The sequence below is a fragment of the Phalangium opilio genome, unplaced genomic scaffold (genome assembly GCF_054372755.1).
Source record: "Phalangium opilio isolate 3A_F unplaced genomic scaffold, DU_Popi_V2 ptg000048l_1, whole genome shotgun sequence".
Classification (NCBI taxonomy): domain Eukaryota; kingdom Metazoa; phylum Arthropoda; class Arachnida; order Opiliones; family Phalangiidae; genus Phalangium; species Phalangium opilio.
The window spans coordinates 1,559,642-1,582,030 of record NW_028324170.1 but is presented as its reverse complement, the minus strand read 5'-3'; the positions used below and the strand labels follow the sequence as shown (position 1 = coordinate 1,582,030).

At 37.0% G+C, this 22,389-nt stretch overlaps 2 protein-coding genes across 5 annotated transcripts in view; both read right to left on the bottom strand.

Annotated features, from left to right (window-relative positions):
- Positions 1 to 44: 44 nt before the first annotated feature.
- LOC149673580 (uncharacterized) lies at positions 45 to 1,157 on the bottom strand. The gene has a single exon (XM_089840015.1). It carries the CDS (start codon positions 1,155 to 1,157, stop codon positions 45 to 47), a length of 1,113 nt encoding a protein of 370 aa, XP_089696141.1.
- Positions 1,158 to 1,862: 705 nt separating this feature from the next.
- LOC149673579 (ETS homologous factor-like) overlaps positions 1,863 to 22,389 on the bottom strand; it is a 44,657-nt gene continuing 24,130 nt past the window's right edge. Inside the window, exons 1-9 of one of the 4 annotated variants that reach the window (XM_089839189.1) lie at positions 19,319 to 19,657; positions 5,687 to 5,756; positions 5,457 to 5,613; positions 4,962 to 5,243; positions 4,747 to 4,893; positions 4,572 to 4,679; positions 4,405 to 4,503; positions 4,139 to 4,334; positions 1,863 to 3,758 (exon numbers count right to left, since the gene is read on the bottom strand). In XM_089839189.1, the coding sequence (XP_089695315.1) occupies positions 3,608 to 3,758; positions 4,139 to 4,334; positions 4,405 to 4,503; positions 4,572 to 4,679; positions 4,747 to 4,893; positions 4,962 to 5,243; positions 5,457 to 5,613; positions 5,687 to 5,737 (1,191 nt within the window). In that variant the 5' untranslated portion in view covers positions 5,738 to 5,756; positions 19,319 to 19,657 and the 3' untranslated portion in view covers positions 1,863 to 3,607. Of the gene's footprint in view, positions 3,759 to 4,138; positions 4,335 to 4,404; positions 4,504 to 4,571; positions 4,680 to 4,746; positions 4,894 to 4,961; positions 5,244 to 5,456; positions 5,614 to 5,686; positions 5,757 to 13,886; positions 14,045 to 19,318; positions 19,658 to 22,389 lie in introns of those variants that run through there. The other 3 variants (XM_089839187.1, XM_089839186.1, XM_089839188.1) reach the window with 3 other exon arrangements.

Genomic DNA, 22,389 nt, shown 5'->3' with positions numbered 1-22,389 from the left:
AATAATGTGTAATTAATAAATACTATTAAAATTGATAGCTTAATTTATATTTGCATAACAACTACTAAGTAAGTGAAGACCATTCCCACAGTGGTCAAACCGAATGCCCGGTCGATGTAATAGAAATTGAAACCGGTTAAACAACAACGTGTGGATCGAACTGCTTTCAAGCTCAAATCGAATTGAAAGTACAGTTCTTGCCGTTCTGGCGGGATGTCAATTCCTTTCGAGGACAACAACCGACATATCTCTTTGTAAGTCTCGTCGATGCGCGAAGAATGAACCAGGACCAGAGCGTAGACGGACATGTAAAAGACCGCGTCCACTACCAAGGAATTAATAGAGATCTTATTGAAATCGGTCATCTTAATGCGTCGAGACGTCAAAATGATATACGCCACGGCTTCTGAGATCCAGACGAACAAAGGCAATGAGAAACGGTTCTCAACCGATTGGAATTCTTCAGCGGCGCTCGCGAATTGACGGTCGAAGACACGAAAACGGTGAACAGTGTTCGTCAAAATGGTCAATGATTTTTTGTCGTGACCATAAAGAGGGTTAAGCAGATCCCCAACTGAATCCAACAGCGCATTGAAGGTAGCGTTGAGTTGACCGCAAGAGTTCAGGAAGGTCGTGAATTGAATGGAAGTCATCAAGAACAGGATGTTGTAAGAACACCAATCGAAGGCGACGAAAGCTCTCGAAAGGCCGGTTGGCCAACCCAAGGTCGTCAAGTTAGCCCGGTAGAAAGAAAAGGTAAAATACTCCTGAGGGTCGTTTTCGGAAAGCCAAGTAACCATACGTTTAATACGAAAGGCGAAGGCTCCGAGTGACACGCACCAGATGGTCAAGTAACTGAACCAATAAGCTCGCTTTGACCAACTTCTCTTCTGCGTTGTTGTTGTTGTTGTCCAACGTTCAACCCGGGTTCTTTTGTTTCCCGATGAACTGAACCCGGGGTTGCGAACGACGCGGATCCAATGGGTAATTAGAGCCACGCTAAAGGTCTTGATGACGTAACTTATCGAAGTGAGTAAAGTCCCAAAAAAGTCTTTGGCTTCCGCGATGTTAATAATAGCGTTAGCCAAGATGTGTATCGCGTAGGAATACAAGAAAACTATCAGCAGAATTACGAGACATTTTGATGTCCTCCTCATGACGGAATATTCTTAGCCTTTAAAAACATATCTTCGTATGATAAAGTCTCGACTTCGATTGGAGTAAATCGATGTCTGTCTTCGCAAACCATTAATTTTCAATTTGAAAAGCGTCAACGCTGGCTTGACGTGAGGCTTCGTGGTTGGCTAATTAAAGCGCATCTAATTTCTGTCCATAATGCTGGACATCAATACCTTCATTTGCATAGGGCAACGCGACATCTTAGTTATTGGTTTCGTGAAAGATTAATGATTAGTTCCCATAATACTTCGATAAATTCGCCAAAATAAACCATACCTTTCAAGTGCAGTTCGCACATATTGGGGAAAGTTTTGGACATTGTTTATCCTTGCAGGGATAAGGGTAAGTACTCGCAAACTGTCCTTGAAAGGAAGTATAAACAAGTGTTAAAATTCTCACGCGTTGTTGTATAAAAAAGCTTAGATTGGAATTGAACTTTTCTTATAAATGTCAGTATCAACTTTGGAACATAACTCAAGGCATAACAAAACTTCCTGGAAATTCCATTGTGATATCATAAGATGATAATTTAATCAATGAAGGGTTAAATTATCCTTACCACAAGAAATACATTAACACTTACCGTCAAATTACTTACAGATTCACAAATACTTCCCTGGAAGGAATCGATCAACTGATAGTAATTCAATTATATTACATCTGTGTATATATATATTTTTTTTTTTTTCAAGTTTTTGATTTTATTGCGATGAAAAAATATATTTGTAGAAAAAAGTGTTGCAAGGCCGAATTATATACAGATGAAGGGTCAAAGGTCATTTCCATAAAGTCGATATAGAATTAATGGTGATTTTTTGTTTCTTTCGCGGAAAATATAAAAAAAATATTATTTAAAATATTTTGATGACTTCATTTTGTTTCTTTGTTTTTCCTAAAGTAAACTTTCCTATTTGTTTGTTTGTTTAATATATTTATAATATCTATACCAAAATCCAACGCGTTCACTTCATACAAAAAAAATACTGATCATTTTTAACTGAAACTTTTGAAAAATATATATTTTCTATTTTATATTTCTGATATATTTTTTGGATATATTTATATATTTACAGGGCTATTTATAATAATCGTCAGGGACCTAATGGGCCCCCAAAGGGCACCGGTTAATTTGGGGGTCCGGCAAGAGCCAAGGGACATTTTCTATTTCGGGGCAGAAAAATGATTTTTCGTTGTTTAACGGGCGATTAAAAATGTGACACTAATATAAAAGGGACTATAACACTATTCAAAAAGGGGTCATTTTAAAGGGACACTGAACACAAAGGATTGAAAAAAAGTTCCAACTTGTTCGATTAATCATTTTTATAAATTAAAATTAAATAATTCTTTTTCAAATTAACTTTGGGTTTAAAAAAACTTAAAATTAGAAAAAAAATATATACCATTCACCTTCGAAAAATAGATTTTGATGCGAAAACCTAATTAATATATTATTAAAATTAACGTTAATTAATTAATTAATTTGGAATTTTTTCCTAATTCACCGGGAAATTAATAACAAAAAAATAAATCACGGGGGGTTTCAAATTAAAAAAAAAAATTTAACAAAAAAATAAACAACATTTTCTAAATGATGTGAGAACTTTTTTAAATTGGGGTCAAGCCCCTTAAACACTGGGGCTAATTAACCCTTTAAGACCAAATCAATATATTTGGGGACGGTGGCCATTTTGGGGTTAAAATCTCCGAGATCTCAAATAAAAACATCCTCACTTTCAATGGAGGAAACACTATATACTCGACGTGGGGGGGGAGGTAAACAAAGTAGTAAACAATATTTGGGGGAATAAACAAAAAAAAAACGCGCGAGTAAAAATAAAATCAATAATATTCAGGAACGAGTGTTTGTTTGTTTGTATAATGAGCGTGTGGAAAATTTCACAAAACATATTTCTCTTTTGCGCAACTTGTTTGGTAGCGCAAAAAGAATCCAGTTTACCACAATTTGCACTTTTGTCGAAAATTCTTCATAAAGTAAGTTTGTTTGTCTTTTTAAAGTTTTGCTAATTAGCGATAATTATTTTGTTTGATAATATTTCTTAAGTTTTGAGCAAAACCCACTTGGGGGGAGAAGGATGACGTGACGTGAAAGCAACGCGTTGCTTTATTTTATTTTTTTTACATGACGGCCGGATGTAAAGGCCTCCAACCCGTCGCGTTTGGTCCAAATTTGTAAACCAATCGTCGGCCAAAGACCGGTAGTAAAACCTGGCTCTTGTAATAATATCTAAGAAGGTTCCAAAAAGGTCCAGTTCAAAATTAGTTGACTGTTTGACTAGCATCAATCATGGATTAGGAATGAAGTGATAAAATGGTTTGAACCCAATGTCCGTTCGTCACCAGAGAAGTTTTCACCAACACCAAGGTTATCATTCCGCGATGAAAAAACCAACCAACACCACCAGGTTTAAAACAATTTCCAAAAAGACCTATTTTTCAAGGGTGGCCAATTTTGGTCCTTGACTTCGGGGAAATTGGCCCCTAACATGTAGACTAATTTTTTGGGAAGTTTCATGTCCTTTGGCACGGGAACTATCAACTCTTTTTTGTAGTATGTTCTAAAAAGAATAGCCCAAAACCCGAATGCACCATCAGAAAGAAGTCTCCCAATGAACAGCCATTAATAAAGCCAAACTTTAAAACATGCACCGCAAAGAACTCTAAACAACAGAACTACACTTCTAGGAAATTGCCAGAATGCATCTAAACTACGTCAAGACGAAACTGAACTTAACTAAGAATCATCAGTGCAAAAACAGGAAGCCAAACAGTGGAAAACTACTACAACGTAGTTTGGAAGAAGTATAAAATAGTTACCAAGGACTCCGTAAAGCAATGCAAGCTTACAGAGAATAGAAGCGAATGTTTTTATCAGACTTGGCGCGAGCAATGACAAAGACTTCATGTGTAGGAATATGAAAAGAATGTTTAAACTGACCTCATGGCCCTACTGAGTTTCTCGTAGGTCATCCTGGGGTTTTGTTTGCGGTCGCCCCACATTTTCGCCACCTTATCGGATTGCACGAACTTGAAGATACCGTCCTCACGTCGTTCCCATCGTATCAAGCTTGGATTCGTCGCCGGGTTCAATAAAAGGTCACGAATGAATTCCCACAGTTTACCCGTTCCCTTTCCTACGAAGTTAACATCGTATTTAATTAAATTAATCTTCATTTAAAACAAAAAGAAGTTATAGAAACTTACCTTGTCTATTTCTGGACTTGGCGTCCGTTTTTCTGGGTCTCCCTCGTCTACTGGCGCCTGCCGTTGACATTTTCTTCATACCAGGAGCGATCATGGGTGCTACGAGGTCAAAACCTTTATCATTGTACACTGTTCAACGCTGACTTAAAATAATATAGAGTCCTTACCCATTCCTGGTTTGGCGATCATTCTGTTTTGCGGCGTCATATACGGATAATTCAGGGCTTTCTCATTGACAGTGGTCATACTACTACTCGTACTCTCTTGATCGGAATCTGCGTCACAAATAAACTCGTTATAAGTACTTGTAAATTTATTGTTTGAAATTTTTATAGTACTTACTGGAATAAGGACTTCTCCTCTGCATTTCTCCACCGTTCATGGTAGGGACCCAAGCGTTGACCCTTTCTCTTCCGGGCCAATCAACGGTTTCCGGAACGTCGAATTCTTGTTGGAACATCGGTTGAATTTCCGACAAGTCCGGGTCCTCTGTAAAGAATTGAAATTAAATTAGTATTTCTTGCGCAAGTACATGATATGATATGATAAGTACTTACGAAAACTTTGTCCCCGGTAATATTGCATGTAATCTAGGAATCCGTCATAAATGTCGGAACCGTATTTGTTATCAACGCGGAGGAAATCTTCCCTAGTCATCTGACACAGAACATCACCTCCCACTCGGAAGCCCAAGGTATTAATGTCCTCGGTTTCGACGTTGCGACGTTCGGCCCAATTGAATAGCCATTGGATAACCTGGTCCGGTTGCCATTGGTTCGGAGGATTGAGCAAGCATTCATTTTCCAATTGTAGATCAGTGTACAAGTCGGATGGGTATTCTACAAGATACAGATGGTCAAGTCGCTACACATTAAAGGCTAACTCGAGTCAGTGCCGGATCAACACTCTCGGGGACCCCTAGGCGCTAGCGATATAACAGCTGAGAGCTTAAGACTGACCATCGGGGACCCACTGAGCTCCGGTGCGCCTAGGCACTTGCCTACGGTGCCTTGTGGATAATCCAGCATTGACTCAAGTACACGGTCGCTTACCGTTCGGCGAATGCTCGGACGGATGCTGTCCGTGCAGGGTTTGCGGAACGTGGTCTCCACCGGTATTCGGGTCGTAGTTGAACGAATTCAAATTCGTATAAGAATTTTCGGTTTTCAATTCCTCGGCTTCGTAAAAGGGCTCGTCCAAGTACATCGACTATAGAAAAGGTCGAATTATTTTAGCGCCTGCGGGATCTTTTTCAGAGTGTCTGTGAGTTTGTGCGTCTTACCTCGGTGCCTTGTAAGAGATCCGTCGTTCCCAACATCATTTTTTGAGGCATAATCTGCTGTCGGTACGGCCTACAGAAAAATAATATATAATTAAAATCAATTCAAGGCGACCTTGAAATTTTTTTAAATTTTTTTAAAAATGATTGACGGACCAACGAAACCTTCAAATTTCCTAACCATAAATTAACTACTTATTTTAAAAAAAAATTTAAACACGACTAAATGTTCTTGGGCAAGAATAACTTATAAGTAAAAATAAAATGTTTATGTAATGTAATAGGGCCTACTAGGCCTAATAAAGTTTCTCCAGAGTGGTAATGCAAGCAGAGAAAATAATTCTGGAATTGAAGGTTATAATATTCTGAGACTCCTCAGATTAGTTGAAAATTTACCATTGTTTTTTGCTATACAGGGTGTTAGTAATTAAGGGGGAATGTTCTTTGGGTGATTTTGAGTCGAAAATGTTCCATGACATTTTACTGTCCGGGCCACCGTTTTCAAGACATAACCGGACATAAGTCGAGTGCATTTTAAATTCCCAATACTATTTTCTATGAAAGCTCAGCGAGCCCAGAGAAACATCCATAATTCGGATGAATAGATTTTGTCGGCGCGAAAAAGGGGTAAATTTATTTTTATCTAGTTTTTATTTTTTTGCGTTTCTAAATAAGAGTGTTGGATTGACAATAGGATGCGTTTTAGATGGGTGTGTGGGTTGGTGGGATCGCTGGAGCACGGACGGTAGCCTGCCTATTGGAGCGATAAACTTCTATTTCTTCGAAGACTTGAAAACATCACGCCATCGAAGAAGGAACCTTACGATATCGCCCACTCTTTCTGTCCGTATCTAACTAAGCACACAATGCCCACTGATAACGATAGAGTACCAACCAAGGTACGGCGGCACGACTTGTTTCACGCCTTTCTCAAAGACGTTTTTAACCTTTACTTACTGAGCTGTCAAGAAAATCTAACAATTGAATGCAAACCTGGCTAAATCAAAATCTGATGTCTCACTTATACCAACGAATAGACCCTCGGTAGTTTCTAAAGGGGTTCCCGAAGTACATCGTCTGCTAAGAAGGAAAGGGACATCCGGTATCTGATCCCAAAAAACTTTAGAGGGGACTTTAAAGTTACCAGTCACGGTACCAAAGTCGTATCTAACGTCTTTTTATAATCCACATACCTATGATTCAATGTTCTTTCTATCTTAATTAAATAAGGTGTACAAACACCACACTATTTGAAATTGTCCTATTCCCAATTTCTTAAGAAGTAAACGAAATATTAAGCCTATTGCAAATCAAGTCTTTCACTTTGCCGCATCATATAGGACCATATTTCAAAAGATATTCATCACCATCAATTTGCCAATAAGAATATTTTCAAATTGTCTAAACCGCTTTAAAAAAATATTCGGGGTTTACAAAATTTTCTTATTGAATATTTCGTAAGTATTTTAGTTTAGTATGGTTTTTATCAAGGTTATAGGTTTATTTCACTTCCTCGATTTTTCGTAACAGGTATGGGAAATCATGTCCGATATATATTATGTCGATCACGTACACCGATCTTTCAGACCAGCCGGGATGCTGCGCTATAGCTTCGAACTTGTTTTCTTCATTTTTTTCTTCAATTTCTTAAATTGAACTAATACAGTAAGAAAAAGCTATGACCGCACTCAAACCAAAAATAAAAACAAATCTATCTTTGAAAAAAATGTTCTTTCTCTACTAAGTTCATTCAGTTTAAAATAAATAATAATCATGGAGGTCTACGACCAAACATTACTTCTAGTAATGTACTTCGGATGAGCTTAATTACCTGAGATATATAAATAATAGCCCACGGGCATTTTGGGGAGGCCCTAGGTAAGGGGAGAGGGGGGGGGTTGACTTTTGGACGAACGAAATAATTAAAGAGTTTTAAAAATAGAACGCGTCCTAGATCTCGGGACGGACCTACAATAACCGCCAACCAACTTAGATAACGTCTTATATACTAATTGGACATTATATTTAAATTAAATTTATTTTTTTAAAGTCTTTATTTATTTTTTATTATATATTATAAAGATAGTTTAACTTAAAATCTGATGTTTCTTAAAATCCATTACATAGTTTCAAAATTTAATATACGGTAATTGCAACAAAAGTTTACGATATACAAGCACACCAACCTCATTCGCATTCTAAGTATGGGTTATCTTAAATATAACTAATTTAACTTAAATATATCCTTTCTAAGGATGGATTTTTTTCCCTTGTTTTTTAAAGGTCGTATATTAAACCTTGTTTTTCGGTTAAATACAAAACCCCTTTGATTATGTTTCACGCTTATAAACTTTAAAGTAAATTTAAACGAAGTTATACAGCAAGTGTTTCTGATAAGTCTGCTGTAAACTATCCACTTATGGTCAAACCAGGGATAGATTTAATTTAAGAAGTAGGAATGGCGCGCGTCAAAGTCCCGAACCCCCTTCCACGGGACGGAGGGATATGAAAGAAGAGGCGGGTCATAGCGACAGAGGTAAAAAGGAATTACGTATTTTTCGCCGTCCCCGTCAGCAACGTCATCAAAATGTAGTTCAAGTGAGCCAATAAGATAATTTAAACGTTTCGTTACGTGTTGGAGGGAGGGGCTCTATACTGGACTATGAGTCGGACTGAAGTAAATACTAACCGTTCTCCATTCCTACTTCTAAAATTAGATCTATCCCTGGTAAAACTGATTGGAAAGTGTCACCAGAACATGATGGGGTAGACAACATTTTTGATTGGCACTTGAAACAAGGAAATAGACAAACATTCCAAGCAATTAGCGTTACGTTATCAGCGTGCGCCCACTTCAAACGATTTAATAGGACACTTCTGCTATAGATAAATGTTCAATTATGTTCTTACATCGAAGACTATCGAAAATTGATACGTCTTATGCAACACTTGTGATTAGTTCCTTGTTTTAGGGGGCCAATCAATGTTTGGAAGCCCATATCTCCATAAACAATGTAGACCTCATCATGTTCTCTGACCTTTCAACCTCAGTTTGACCCTTTAATTTAAGGCAGACTTATCAGAAACACCCTGTCACTGCCTTAATTCCATAAATAGATGTGTATAACTTCGTTATAATTCACTTCTGGAAGCTCGTAAGTTTCGTAGCGGCGCAGTGCAGTTTTGGAATGGAAATTTACGAGGTAATTGTTTATAAAAGTAGAATCCGGCTTCTTTTGGCTCGGCTTTTCGGGCAACACCATAAATTTTTGCATGGCATATGAGTTTGGGGATGAGTTATATAACAATTATATATTGTATATAACGTTTGACCAATCAAATCCCCTTCTCGGCCGACCAATATAAAGGAACTTCTTTAGTAAACTTCTTCTCAAAAAGAAAAATTATAAAAAAATGTTCATTCTAAAAAAATTACTTGAAATCAATGGCGAATCAAGATTCGAATATAAAAAACTAGGGCGGGATGTTATAGAGTATTTAAACCGCGTTTGAAAACGGGTTCGTGGGGACCTTCACTGCAACAACTCAACCAGGAAGCGATAGCTTAAGGTTTTCTATAGAAACGGCCTCCTCATAAGGTTTTATTTATAGACGGTCCGACGTCGGTCTTCTTAGGGGCCATTTTTAAGACGATACTTTCGGCGGAATCTTTGACCTAGAAAATACGGGACAAAATACTCATTTTCTTCCTCGTTACAATTATTAGATCCCCTAATTAGCTAACGGCGAGATTGAAAATACAGTTAAGTTATTTTAGAAAGTAAAACGTTTCAAGACACAATTTTAAAAGTGAGCTTCAATTTATTTGAATTTTAAAATGTTATTTTCTTTTCAGGCAATTTGAGTATCCCTTGAAATAAATATTAATAGTTACTTATATATCTTTGCCGTTTCTTTATTTTCAAGTGTCAGTCGTCAAGTGTAAAGCTAATAACACTCATTCAATTTCAAATAAATAAAAAATTTAAATAATCCAATCTTAAGGTGTTTTCCTTTTTTATTTTTTTGTTTTTTAAATGGTTCAGTTCGCATTTGTTAAAATTTTATCGGGCTGCGATTTTTAATAATAATAATAATGATATTTTATCTAATATTAACATAAAGCGATCAAGACCCCGAATTTCTTTAGATTATAGAACGGAACTTATATATTTAAAGGTAAAATATCTTAAATATATATTTATACTAAATAATTTAAACATTTAGAAGCTATTTTATGCTATATCTAGAGTCTGTGCCTTTAAAAGTGAGGAGAACAGCGGGGAATCAAGTGTTTGCTGGCTGTTCAAGAAGATTTCTTCCCTCTGAGATGCAAAAAATAAAGAGATACTGTTCAAACAAACCAGCACGCGGTATAAGAGAAAAAGACAGCTACTTAATTAAGCAAGCTTCTTTCTACACGTGCCAAAAACACGCCGGTTCTTCAAGCTTTAATCTAACTACACCGGGCGAGGGGATACACACTCTCACATTATCAGATGTATACCGATTGTTTTCACAATTATGAACAGTCTAGTTTGAATGGGCCTTAAGTTATTAGCCCTTTGAGGGGGTTACGTGTGAACACTAAAGGGCAGTACATTGAAAGGTACAGTGTATACGAGCGGCCCTTAATTGTCGATTTCGTGGTCAAAACCCACTATAGTCAGTACCAGAAGTGAGATGAGACCAGAAGTACTGAGCTAACCAAATTCTTCACTCGGCGAAAGTGAATAATCTTGATAACACACCAACGGTTGGCCCTCTAGTAGCGGTTTCTGAATTTTCCCTCCAAAACGTGAGACGCTCGCGTTGGTAGACGGCCGAACTAGATTCAAGGAGCCGCGTCCGTGTTCGGCCGCTTTAGGTTGAGGGGAAGGGGGTAGGAAATGTTTTTGGAACTCGACCAATTTTTTTCTCTCTTTTGTAGGCGCGTGGGAAGCGGCATAAAATCCTGAAATTTGTTCACTAGTGCCAGGATCTACTATCAATGCTAGAGCCCTTCACTTCTAGTCTCATCTCACTTCTGTCAGTACTAGAGTAGCTTAAGGTGGAATTCATAAACGTCGAACGCAGCGCAATTTAGTACAGGCAAAGGCAGGGCGTCGTGCGCAAAAGACAGGACTTTGTGCACGACGCCCTGCCTTCTCCTGTACTAAATTGCGTTGCGTCCGACGTTTATGAATTTCACCTTTAGTCAACTATAACAGAAGTCCCGACTACAGCAGTGCACTAATTAAGTTAAACCTGATAAAAGGGGGAAAAACCTTTTTCTATCTTTCCAACAATGAATCAAAGTATTAACCTAAAAAGTAATGGAATGATTGTGCGTTGGTTAATGTTGATTGGTCGGTCTCGAATTGGTTATTTATAGAATTAAGGATGGCGAGCGAGTAAGCGAGTTCATCGGCCCAGATTTGAAGGTAGTGGGTGGGTGTGTCCATTTTTATAAAATTTTAAAGTAAAACCCACTTAAGCTAGCTCTTAAAAAATGATTCAACACCCCCCAAAAAAATATACCGATAAATCAAAACGTTTCTTTCGACCATCAATTTTTACATAATAGTTCGTCATCGATTCCTGATTCCCCGGCTTTATGGGTGGAGATGAATACACATGAATATACCTGTATTAACCCTTTAGGACCCCCGAAAAAATAAAGAAACTACCCAGAATAATATTAACACCATCATAAGTAACATAACGAAATTAAGTATGAAGAGGAAATGAAAGAGATAAAGAAAATGGTAATGAGAAGTGTTTACGATGCTTATTGTTATTATGATACTTATAATAACACTCCTAAAACTCAGTAAAAATAGCAACAAAACTTGTGTAACATCATTTTTAACAGAACTAAATTTCTCAACTTTACTTTGAAGTTACAAGTTTGCTGGAGGGTCAGGACTCAGGTACAGTAAAACTTACTGCATGCACGTCGTATAACCAAAATTCTTTTTATCCATGTCCGGGGTTGATTGACCTAACAGAGGGTCGAAAAAAAGAGCGGCTAGCTTACCTTCCCCCCTCTCTCTATTTAAACCTGCGCATTTGGGAATGATGTTTCGGACGAAGCAAACATAAAAACGCTAGAGCAACTGTCTTCAAAAATTACCAGAGTTCGAAGCATCCCGTAATGTTTCTTGGATCTTTTGTCTATTTGATTTACAAGGGACCTTTTTTTAACTAACAGTCCGTGCGTCCGTAGACCGTATTGTATTCGAATCCACGTTGTCTAACGTTCATAACTCGAAGACTTAAAGGACATCTTGGAAGAACTCTTCTAGATGCGGTTTTTGATTGGATGTAACTTTTGTTTTACAGCGTTCACAGTTTTGAAAAATTTGCCCTGACTACAATTGTAGGCCTTAATATTAGGTTAAAATTTCAACGAATAACTTGTAATAGTTTATTTTTTAAAAAATAAAGTTGCTAAGGGTGATTTTCAGTTGGCGATAGAGTCCTTAATGTTTTAAATTTACTTCAATTTCGGGATTTCTAGTTGAATACCGGACCTGTATTTTTAAAAAAACGAAGCCGCCCATAAAACTTATATAATCTTGGTTACCTAAATTTCCCAGCATCTTGTCCGAACTTCTATCATTTCTGAAAGAAGTCTATGTATGTACCTATACTATCTATAGCTTTGACCCCAATCCCGCCTCGACCCGGCTAACAGAGAAGAAAAAAAATTAAACTTAAAAGATACTCCTATAGTATTTCAGAGGCTAAAAGCAAACCGGTTTTCAGTTAAGAAACCAACCAAGGCACTCAAAGATTATACACAGTGTTCGTTCCTAAAAGGGTATTAGGATCATAGTACAGAGGGTTCTATGGAAAATCAATTTTGAGTAGAAAATGTTATGTATTACCAATTATGATTTTAGTGTTTTAAGAATGACCCCTTAAACTTAAGGAAGAAACTGAAAGACGATGCTAAATTAGTTAAGGGGTCATCCATAAAATACCATAATCATAACTAATAAACGGTTACCCTTAGGACAAAATGCCATCGAACCTTTTTGACTCAACATGGCCAGTAGAATCCATTATAGTTCGGCCCTACAACCCTCCCTTTTTGAAACACACTGTTTAACTAATCAATTTAAGCCTACAGTTTACCACTAAGGTATTCCTCCGCCAATTAATAGTCTGCAACTACGAACTTTCTCGTGACGTCACACCCTCCTATCTCCTACCTCGGTTTTGGCCTCCATATTGGAAATCGTCAACTAAGGGCATACAATTTAGACTACCAATAATGACGTCACTTCCCCGTAGCTCCTCCCCTCTCAGTACGACTCTATAAGAGGTTGAGATGTCCGAGTATGGCATTGTGAAATCGTCGTACGTCCTCGATGGGTCAGATTATATATTTTTCTCTTACTTTATTTTGCAAATGATGTAGAAGTTAATTTGTTTGCGTCACGCGATAGACTAGTCTTAGATTTAAAACTCCTACGCATTGTTTCAAAGCGAAATTTTCGAAATAATTTCTATCTTTTAGGAATTGTCGTAAGAATTCTTTTTTTACGAAACAATGGGACAATTTTCGACGTGTCCGAAATATGAAGAAAAAACAATGAAAAATAGTATTTAAATTGGCTACTCTCTACGTAGAAGTCAGGGTTGGTTAAATATAGCTTCTGAGATAGAAAACTCAAAGCGGGGGCGCAATTCCATTGTTTCCAAATAACCAACATTTTCATAACGATTTTAAAAAATTATTCCGCTGGGATTTATGAGATTTCTATGCACGTTTCTTCTTCGTCTTCTTCGTTCTACGTTGGGGTTTTTACGTAACTTATTTACATTACGCGTAATTTTACAAACACCTCTGATAATTACCGTAATTTTAATTACAAACCTTTTTTTGATTAAGGATGATTACTCTATCAATTAACGGCGTGCAAAATTACCATATTATAATTACGCGTAATGTACCGATTTGTAACGCATACCCTAATTTTACCACGCTGGTAAATTTAGGTTTAATTTTGCTACTAATTACCATATTTACCGTTTTCTTCCCGGAGTTTAGAACTTAAAGAAAATTAAATTCACCATCGGTAAATAGACGTAATTTTACCACGTTGGTAAATTGCCAATAATCTTTATCGTATAATGCAAAAAATATAACTTTGTCTAAAATTCTAATTAAAATGATTTATTTATAAAAAACAAAATTTTAATTGAAACTTGCCCAAATCCACAATAATAGCCAGAGTTGCAAAGATTGAACTGTTCCATTAACCAATTTTCAAAATCCTTAGCATCCATATTAAATTTTCAATACAAAATAACAAACTTTATTGTTTTTTAAAAGAAGTTGATAGCACGACGGAAGCTAAAAAACCATTTTTCTAAACAAAAAAAAATTCTCTCCTTTATCAGCAGGCACCGGAATAAAAAAGAACATCAGATTTGGATGGAGCTCCGAATTGCGTCACTTTACAGCGATACGATTGGTTCTCTCTTCGTTGACAATGATAACAACGTTATCGCTAAGTGCGATAATTTGGTCTATGCCAGGGAAGAGTATTCCGAGAATTTTATAATAAAATTAGCCGTAAATTGACCTGAAGACCAAAAATTCACATATCTCAAATATTAAAAACTGACCATATCCCCTAATCACGTGACATCCGAGTCTATAAATTTAAAGCGCGTGAATTTATTTCAAAATTTTAAACAAAGGCTTAGCGTACTCGCAAATCACGTGATATAATTTCCACGAATTGTTTTTTTTTTAATAATCCCGTTAAATAACATTAATATCCGCTAATCACGTGACATCCGAGCCTATAAATTTAAAGCGCGGGAATTTATTTCAAAATTTTAAACAAAGGCTTAGCGTTTTGGCAAATCACGTGACAATTTTGGCGAATCAGTTTTTGTTTTTTGAAATCGAATAAAATTACTATCCGGTAATCACGTGACGTCCTCGCCATAAATTTAAAGCGCGTGAATTAATTTCAAAATTTTAAACAAAGGCTTAGCGTACTCGTAAATCACGTGATATAATTTCCACAATTTCTTTTTTAATAATCCCGTTCAATTACTTTAATATCCCTTAATCACCTGACATCCGAGCCTATAAATTTAAAGCGCGCGAATTAATTTCAAAATTTTAAACAAAGGCTTAGCGTTTTGGAAAATCACGTGACAATTTTGGCGAATTGTTTTTTGTTGTTTTTGTTTTTGTTTTTTGCTGTTTTTGTTTTTGTTTTAAATCGAATAAAATTACTTTAATTTAAATTTGAAATGAGGCAAAACGATATTTAAAACCCAAACGGTTATTAATGGCGTAATATTAAATCTGTAGTTCTGGCTAAGGACGCGAAAACACGTTAATATTCTAATAAAATATTTAAATGACCTTGAAATTAAATTCAAATTTAATCCCCGAAATTTTCAAAACGATGTTAAAACAAGATGGCGAAGGTATTTTAATAAAAAAAGTCTACATTATTACGAAACGCTTTGGTTTACACGAAAAAAAGAGAAGACATTTCTACATGAAAACACTTAATGATACGACCAGTACAAATTACCTGTATTTTTATTTATTTTTTTTCCATCATGTTGTGCCGTGAATCAAGGTCAATAATTTAATTTCAATTATAAAAATGATAATTTAAATTATAAACGCGATGGAGGGGGATACGTAATTTACAGTTAAGTGTCTTTACACCTAGATTAATAATTACTATAATATACTAACTAATTCCCTTCAATATAATTGAGTTTATTAAATGAAAAATGTTCGTAAAACTTCCCAGATTTAATTAATTTTGAAATAAAAATTAAAAAAATGTTTTGAGTGAAAATTTTCCCCGGACCGAGTAACTTGTTTATCTCAGATCGCTTGATTCTTTCTATAAGTTTGGCAAATATTAAATATAATTTTAATTTAAAAAAAGGTTTTTGGAAGCGTGACCATAGTGGTGAGGTTTTGAGGTTGTTTGTCTACCAGGACTTGAGCTGGTGGATTAACGCGCCCAATGAGCAAATACAATGAACGGCGTCGCGCGCGTTTAAGGACTTTCGTTATCCTAAAAAGCGAAATCCGTTCTTTTGTTGGATTTTATATGGATTTATAAGTCAATGGGTTTCGAAACAATTGTCGAGTTTCGCCTAAAAAGCCGCCAAAGTTTCAATGCGAATCCGTTTTCAGGATATCTTAGATACGGGGACAGATATACAGCGTGTGGCAGAGATGAAACGCGTCACTTCTCTTTTAGTTTTCTGCAAAACGCGAGACTGCCGACGGAGAAATTGCTATACTAAACTGCAGACTTATGAAATTGAACAGGGAGAAGACAGTGAAGGTTAAAGTTTCCAGGGGGGGTTATCTTAAGGTTTCCAGGGGGGGGGGGGTTAGCTTAAGGTTTCCAGGGGGGGGTTAGCTTAAGGTTTCCAGGGGGGGGTTAGCTTAAGGTTTCCAGGGGGGGGGTTAGCTTAAGGTTTCCAGGGGGGGGGGGGTTAGCTTAAGGTTTCCAGGGGGGGGGTTAGCTTAAGGTTTCCAGGGGGTTAGCTTTACATAATTTGAAAAATTCGTTAGGCCTAAACCTTTGTTTGGAATTTAGAAATAAATTTTCGCATTTTTGCAGGAAATTTGATCTCTTTAACACCGCATATCCACCATGCAGGACAGCATATTGACTTATGATAATCAAGAGTTCGATGACAGAGGTGTAGCGTGAATTAAGGGGTTGAAAAATTAAGGTCTTATTGAAGCGTAACGGAAGCCCTTAACACGCATTAAGGGTGAGAATTTATTAACAGATTCAAAAAAGCTAATTTTTACCTTCAAATTTCATCTTTGTAAAATGGAATATATTTGGTTGCGCCGTTAAATCGAACGCCTTCAAAGTAAATAGTAGCGACCCGAAAAAAATATAGATACAACTGCCGCTAAGTCAACTAACTATTAGCAACTCGAAAACGCATTCAGTGTACAGGTAAGAAAGATATACCCAAAAATACAGGGTGTTTCAAAAAGGGTAATTATAGAAGTACAACGGGATGGTTCTATGAGAGATTTTGAGTCGAAAATGTAACTTCTGACACAAGTTACGACTGGAATGTTTTACGGATGACCCGTCATATTTAAGTAAGAAACTTAAAGGACAATTTCTAATTTAATTAAGGGATCATCCCTAAAACACTATTAAAATCATAACTCGGAAAACGGTATCCTTGGAGCAAAAATGTCATAAAAATTACTTTACATTTTCGACACAGAATTGATTGCCCATAGAACCATTCCACTGCACTTCTTTCCCATACCCATCCTTTCTCATTGGAACACCCTGTATATTCTCCTATAATGGTTAGGGCCTTATGGCTTTCACCTTACTGTTGATAAGTATGTTTTCCATGCTGAAGTGACGTAGGAGTGTGTGTCGACTCACGTGACTGGCGTGGTTCGATGAACATTGAACATCCGTTGGAATCGAAGGTCAAGCGAGTTATATAGGCATAACGCTAAAGGGGTCACCACTATATCGTGTAATTATCATTTGGCGTTCTAGGTGCTCTTCCACGTTAGCATTGACTTTACGCTACGTTGACTATATACCCCGTCATGCATTGCACCTGTAGTTTTACCCTGGGAGCGGATGTCTTCCCAAGTCCGGGGAATAGATATCATAAATTGGTCACTGAAAATTATGATTCCCAGGGTAAGCGCATCATCCTGCCTTTACCCGCATTATTCTCCATGGATAACTATCACGGATTGCCACTAGCTATCCCGCAAAAGCATATCAATTCCCCACATATATTTATCATAATTACGCCATAAGTTTATAAGATACGTTCCATAAGTATGAAACTACTTAAACAAGTTCGTAATGCTTTCTTACAGCTCGAGCTAGTTATTGAACGACAAGTGAGAATTGAAGTCCTACACTCGGTGGTTAATTTTGCAGGTCTGCCATCTAATCCTTTTTAGTCTGCATTACTAAGCCTTTGATAGCTTCTAACCAGGCGTCGCTTTACCTTGAATCTATGACCTACCTCCCTCACTTCATTACAAGCTCCAGTTTGTAACCAGTGATAAACTTATGGTGGTAACGTATCTTATAAACTTATGATTACACTAATTCAATATTGAGTATTTTTACAAAATCATGACTGCTGGTTTGGTTAGGTTATGGTTAAGTCTCTCTGTTACGGATCTTATAGTAAAACATTAAGCTTATACAATTTATTAAAGAAAAAAACCACCTCCACTCGAATGTAAAGTATAAGAGTGGGGGGCCAAACCGAGCGTGTAAAATGCAAGTTGAAAAGAAGTTTGATTCGTGAAAAAAAATAAAAAAACTTCTATCTGGGTTCTTCTAAGGCATTTTTCCCCTTGAAAAGCTCTATTCAAAATATTTTTTATAAGAAATTCATTGAAATAGCCCGCCAAAGTTGATGTAAATATATATATACCCATATGCATACCACATTTTTTTTCCTTTCGAATAAGGTATACTTAGATCTTTTGGCATGAAAGGATTATTGCTAACAACTCGTATAAGATCTAACCAACCCTGAATTCGAGAGGGTAACCACTCCGAAGTGCGAACCTTTGGAATAATTGTCAATTATCGAACTATTTGAGTATTATAATACATCATATTCATTCAACTGACTTCAGACTGACTCGAAAACCATAGCATTCCTTCACCTGACTTCAGACCAACTCAAAAACCATAGCATTCCTTCACCTGACTTCAGACAAACTCAAAAACCATAGCATTCCTTCACCGGACTTCAGACAAACTCAAAAACCATAGCATTCCTTCACCTGACTTCAGACAAACTCAAAAACCATAGCATTCCTTCACCGGACTTCAGACAAACTCAAAAACCATAGCATTCCTTCACCTGACTTCAGACAAACTCAAAAACCATAGCATTCCTTCACCTGACTTCAGACAAACTCAAAAACCATAGCATTCCTTCACCTGACTTCAGACAAACTCAAAAACCATAGCATTCCTTCACCTGACTTCAGACAAACTCAAAAACCATAGCATTCCTTCACCTGACTTCAGACAAACTCAAAAACCATAGCATTCCTTCACCTGACTTCAGACCAACTCAAAAACCATGCTATTCCTTCACCCGACTTCAGAAGTTCAGACCAACTCGAAAACCATAGCATTCCTTCACCTGACTTCAGACCAACTCAAAAACCATGCTATTCCTTCACCCGACTTCAGAAGTTCAGACCAACTCGAAAACCATGCTATTTCTTCACCCGATTTCAGAAGTTCAGACCAACTCGAAAACCATGCTATTCCTTCACCCGACTTCAGAAGTTCAGACCAACTCGAAAACCATGAAATTCCTTCAAATGACTTCAGACAAACTCGAAAACCACGCTATTCCTTCACCTGACTTCAGACTGACTCGAAAACCTTCGCAATCCGTAACCTGACTTACGAAAATAATTCCACCCTGACCTGACATCAGCCTAAACCGACACGTACCAATGATTGGTAAGTGACTGACCCGGCTTAGAAGGCTAGTAAACAAACCGCTTTAACACTTCCGTATAATATACTTCAATTTCTGATTTCAGCGATTCCATTCTAACATGATTTAAGATAACTGATATTATATTTAATCTCTGACCTTTTTTAAAGTCTTTATCTTGTTGATTGTTCTCCGATGTCAACTTTTCCTTCCTCTTTTCAGGAAGGGGAAATAAATGAATAACTGATTAAGGAAAACGACGGTTTATCCCGACACGCGCACACGCTCGACGTTTGACGTTCGCGTACGGCGCTACCCACGTGTTTCGAGTATCTCACGCACCATGTTCTATTTTGTTAAAACAAATACTAACGCAAACTTTAATTGATAAGCAATAGAATAACACAGTTCGATAAGGGTTTAGTTTTGGTTCTTGGAGCGAAGTTGCGTCTCTCGTCTAGTGTACCCCAAGGCCGACTGAATACTACTCAGGCTAGAAAATTAAAACGCAACGCAATCGTAAGCTCTCCGTTACCGCTAGACCGGACTCGCTAGCTATAGTCTCACGCCGCCGGTTTCCAAGAAATTTTAAGCGGGAGATAGATGGCAATATAGAGGGAAATCCACCCATCAACATACCGACGTCATTTTAAAAACACCCTATTGGTTGGAGGAACGCCAAAAACGTCAAGAGCTTTTCCGAAAAAATATTTAAAACGTTTATTAAAGATTACTTAACATTGCATTACGTTTTGGCCAATTTTTAATTTAAAATACTAGGCCCTATAGCGTTGTCTGGTTGTTTTAGTACAGGAATGATGAGTTTCCCATCTACGTAGGCCTATTTTTTATCTTTAACTTCGGGAAAATTGACTTTTACAGGTTGATAATTTGTTATGGTAATTTCTTATCTACATTATGTCTCTAATCTACCGAGCTACTAGTGTTAATTAAGTATGGGATTTATGGTAGAATGCGCTCGCACTTAAGAATACGTTGATCGCGTTAATTTTGATTTAATTTTTTTTAAACATGGGATATCGTTTAAGCGGATTTCCCGGCTGTTTCGAGTGACGACACGGAGGTTAACAGGGCGGCAAATTGCGTCACAACAATCCTTTTAAAAAATTTCGCGCTAATCCCGGTCGGAAGTGTTTTGTTTCCAAACGCGATAATGAATAAATAGATAAGTAAATGGGGAATTCCAATCACAATTTAATTTAAAAAATTGTACTTTTTTTCAAGGGTAGTTTTAGTTAAGGTGCTCAAAGACTATAATAACGGAATAACTAAAATGAATTTTATTTTAAAACTAGCGGTGTCTTAATTCTTAAATATTAAACTGGTCCCGGAACCAGTGACCCTTTCCCTATTTATTTCTCTACTGGTCCCAGGATTCGGGTTAATAAAGGCAAAATTCAACTGGACTCCCACAGTCGAAATTTATGTTAAAATGAAATTAATTAAATTAAAGTGGTCCCCGTATCAAATTTACCACCAGTAAACCGTTGCCTACCGTCCTTAATCGTTAACGTAGGCAACGAGTAAACCAGTCTTATTTCCTAGCCTCTCTTCCCATGTACGAAAATCTTAGTATTTACACTATATGCCACGTAATCGGCTAAAATTACTAAAGATTTATAAACAGTTTGCTGTATAGAGGTTTATTGAATATATTTAAACAGAGTTTTAGGTAAAATGTCAATTACTTTGATTATAAAATTAGATATGTTTGGAGAGTGAGGCCCTCTTTATGTGTGTGTCGAGATTTTAATAGTCCAGAAATTTTCTTTTACAGTTATCTTTTGTCTTGTGGGTTTCTAGCTACCTAAGGATCGAAACGTGAAGGTAGTTAGTGCCAATACCCATGACAAAAGTGCACATGCCCGTCCTGAACGGATAAGGGTGCAATTTCTGAGGCCTGACCAAGGTTGTCCGCCGTGAAAGAAATGATATCATATGAGATAATCAAAAATGAAATTTACAGAAGTACATCATAAAGGTCATAACGACCCCTCTTATGTTATTGCTAAGGAGCTGGAATTCAGGCAAGTCTGGATGACAGTTGTAGGGTTAGACCTTGTGGAGTTATTAGTTAAGGATAATTTACAAATTAATTACTGGAGCTGTTTTATTTAAACACTAGCTGTCGCTCGCGTGTAATAAGTAGTGTTCCTATGTAAGTTTTTTTGCCGTAGCCTCTGGGTCTGAAAGTTCTGACGTTAAGCTTTTTAAAGTTCCCAACGTAGCTCGCGTGAATGGAGAGATAAAATTTCTAAAATATTGGCCACGACCGAGAACGAGCTTTTGAAGCAGCGCTCCACAGCGGTGGAGAGTGAAGTTAAACAGGCGGGGTTAATTTATTTATCCGAGTAAGTTCAAGCAAGGGGGGTGGGATTTTTTTAGTGAGACCCAGCTTTCCTCGGCTGATGTTAGTTGGCGCCGAGAAAAAATGTTAGTAGAGAAAAGTTTGGGCGTTCAACAACCATTTACTCTACAGTAAATACATTCGGCCTAGCCTTGGGAAATCAAGTTTTAGGAACACTCAAGATGAGACGTTCGTTAGAGAGAACCTGACACACAATACCCTCATTCCTAGGCTGGAAAGCTATGTCCTTTTAGATCATCTCCTTTTGGAACTACCATCAAAATGATATAAAGAATGTGTAGATTTTACTGATGACTAATATTTTCGTAGGAGCGAAGGCGCTCGGAGTTGCCCGTCGGGACATTATTCTATAAAGAAGGGTTTTAAGTTATTGGCCGCCAATTAAAAGGTTAAAGGAAACCAGTGTATTAAATATTTGCGAAACGGGTGGACTTTGTTGCATAGAGAAAATTTTTTTCATTTCTGGGCGCCATTTTTTAAGATGGTGGCAGATTGAAAAAATCTTTCTTAGTACGCGCCTAATTATGAGTAACGCTCCTGCAAATTTTCAGCCTTCTAGGGCAAGCGGTTTGGGCTCGGCGTTGATTATCAGTCAGTCAGGACGTTGATTTATATAGATATAGATTATTTTTAACTCAATCCATTATTCAGTCAAACCTAGCCGCTTAAATATTATAAACAGTGGGATTGTAAATCTGAGTTTTATTTCTTTTCCCCCAATCGTTATTTCGAAGCAAACCAAGCCGCTCAAATACTATAAATAATGTGATGATCCATCTTAGTTTCATTTCAATCAAAATTTCGAGTCCAACCAAGCCGCGCAAATACTATAAATATTTTA

Bases quoted from the DNA above. Each gene is read 5' to 3' on its own strand.
- LOC149673580 (XM_089840015.1), bottom strand. From the start codon at position 1,157: ATGAGGAGGACATCAAAATGTCTCGTAATTCTGCTGATAGTTTTCTTG.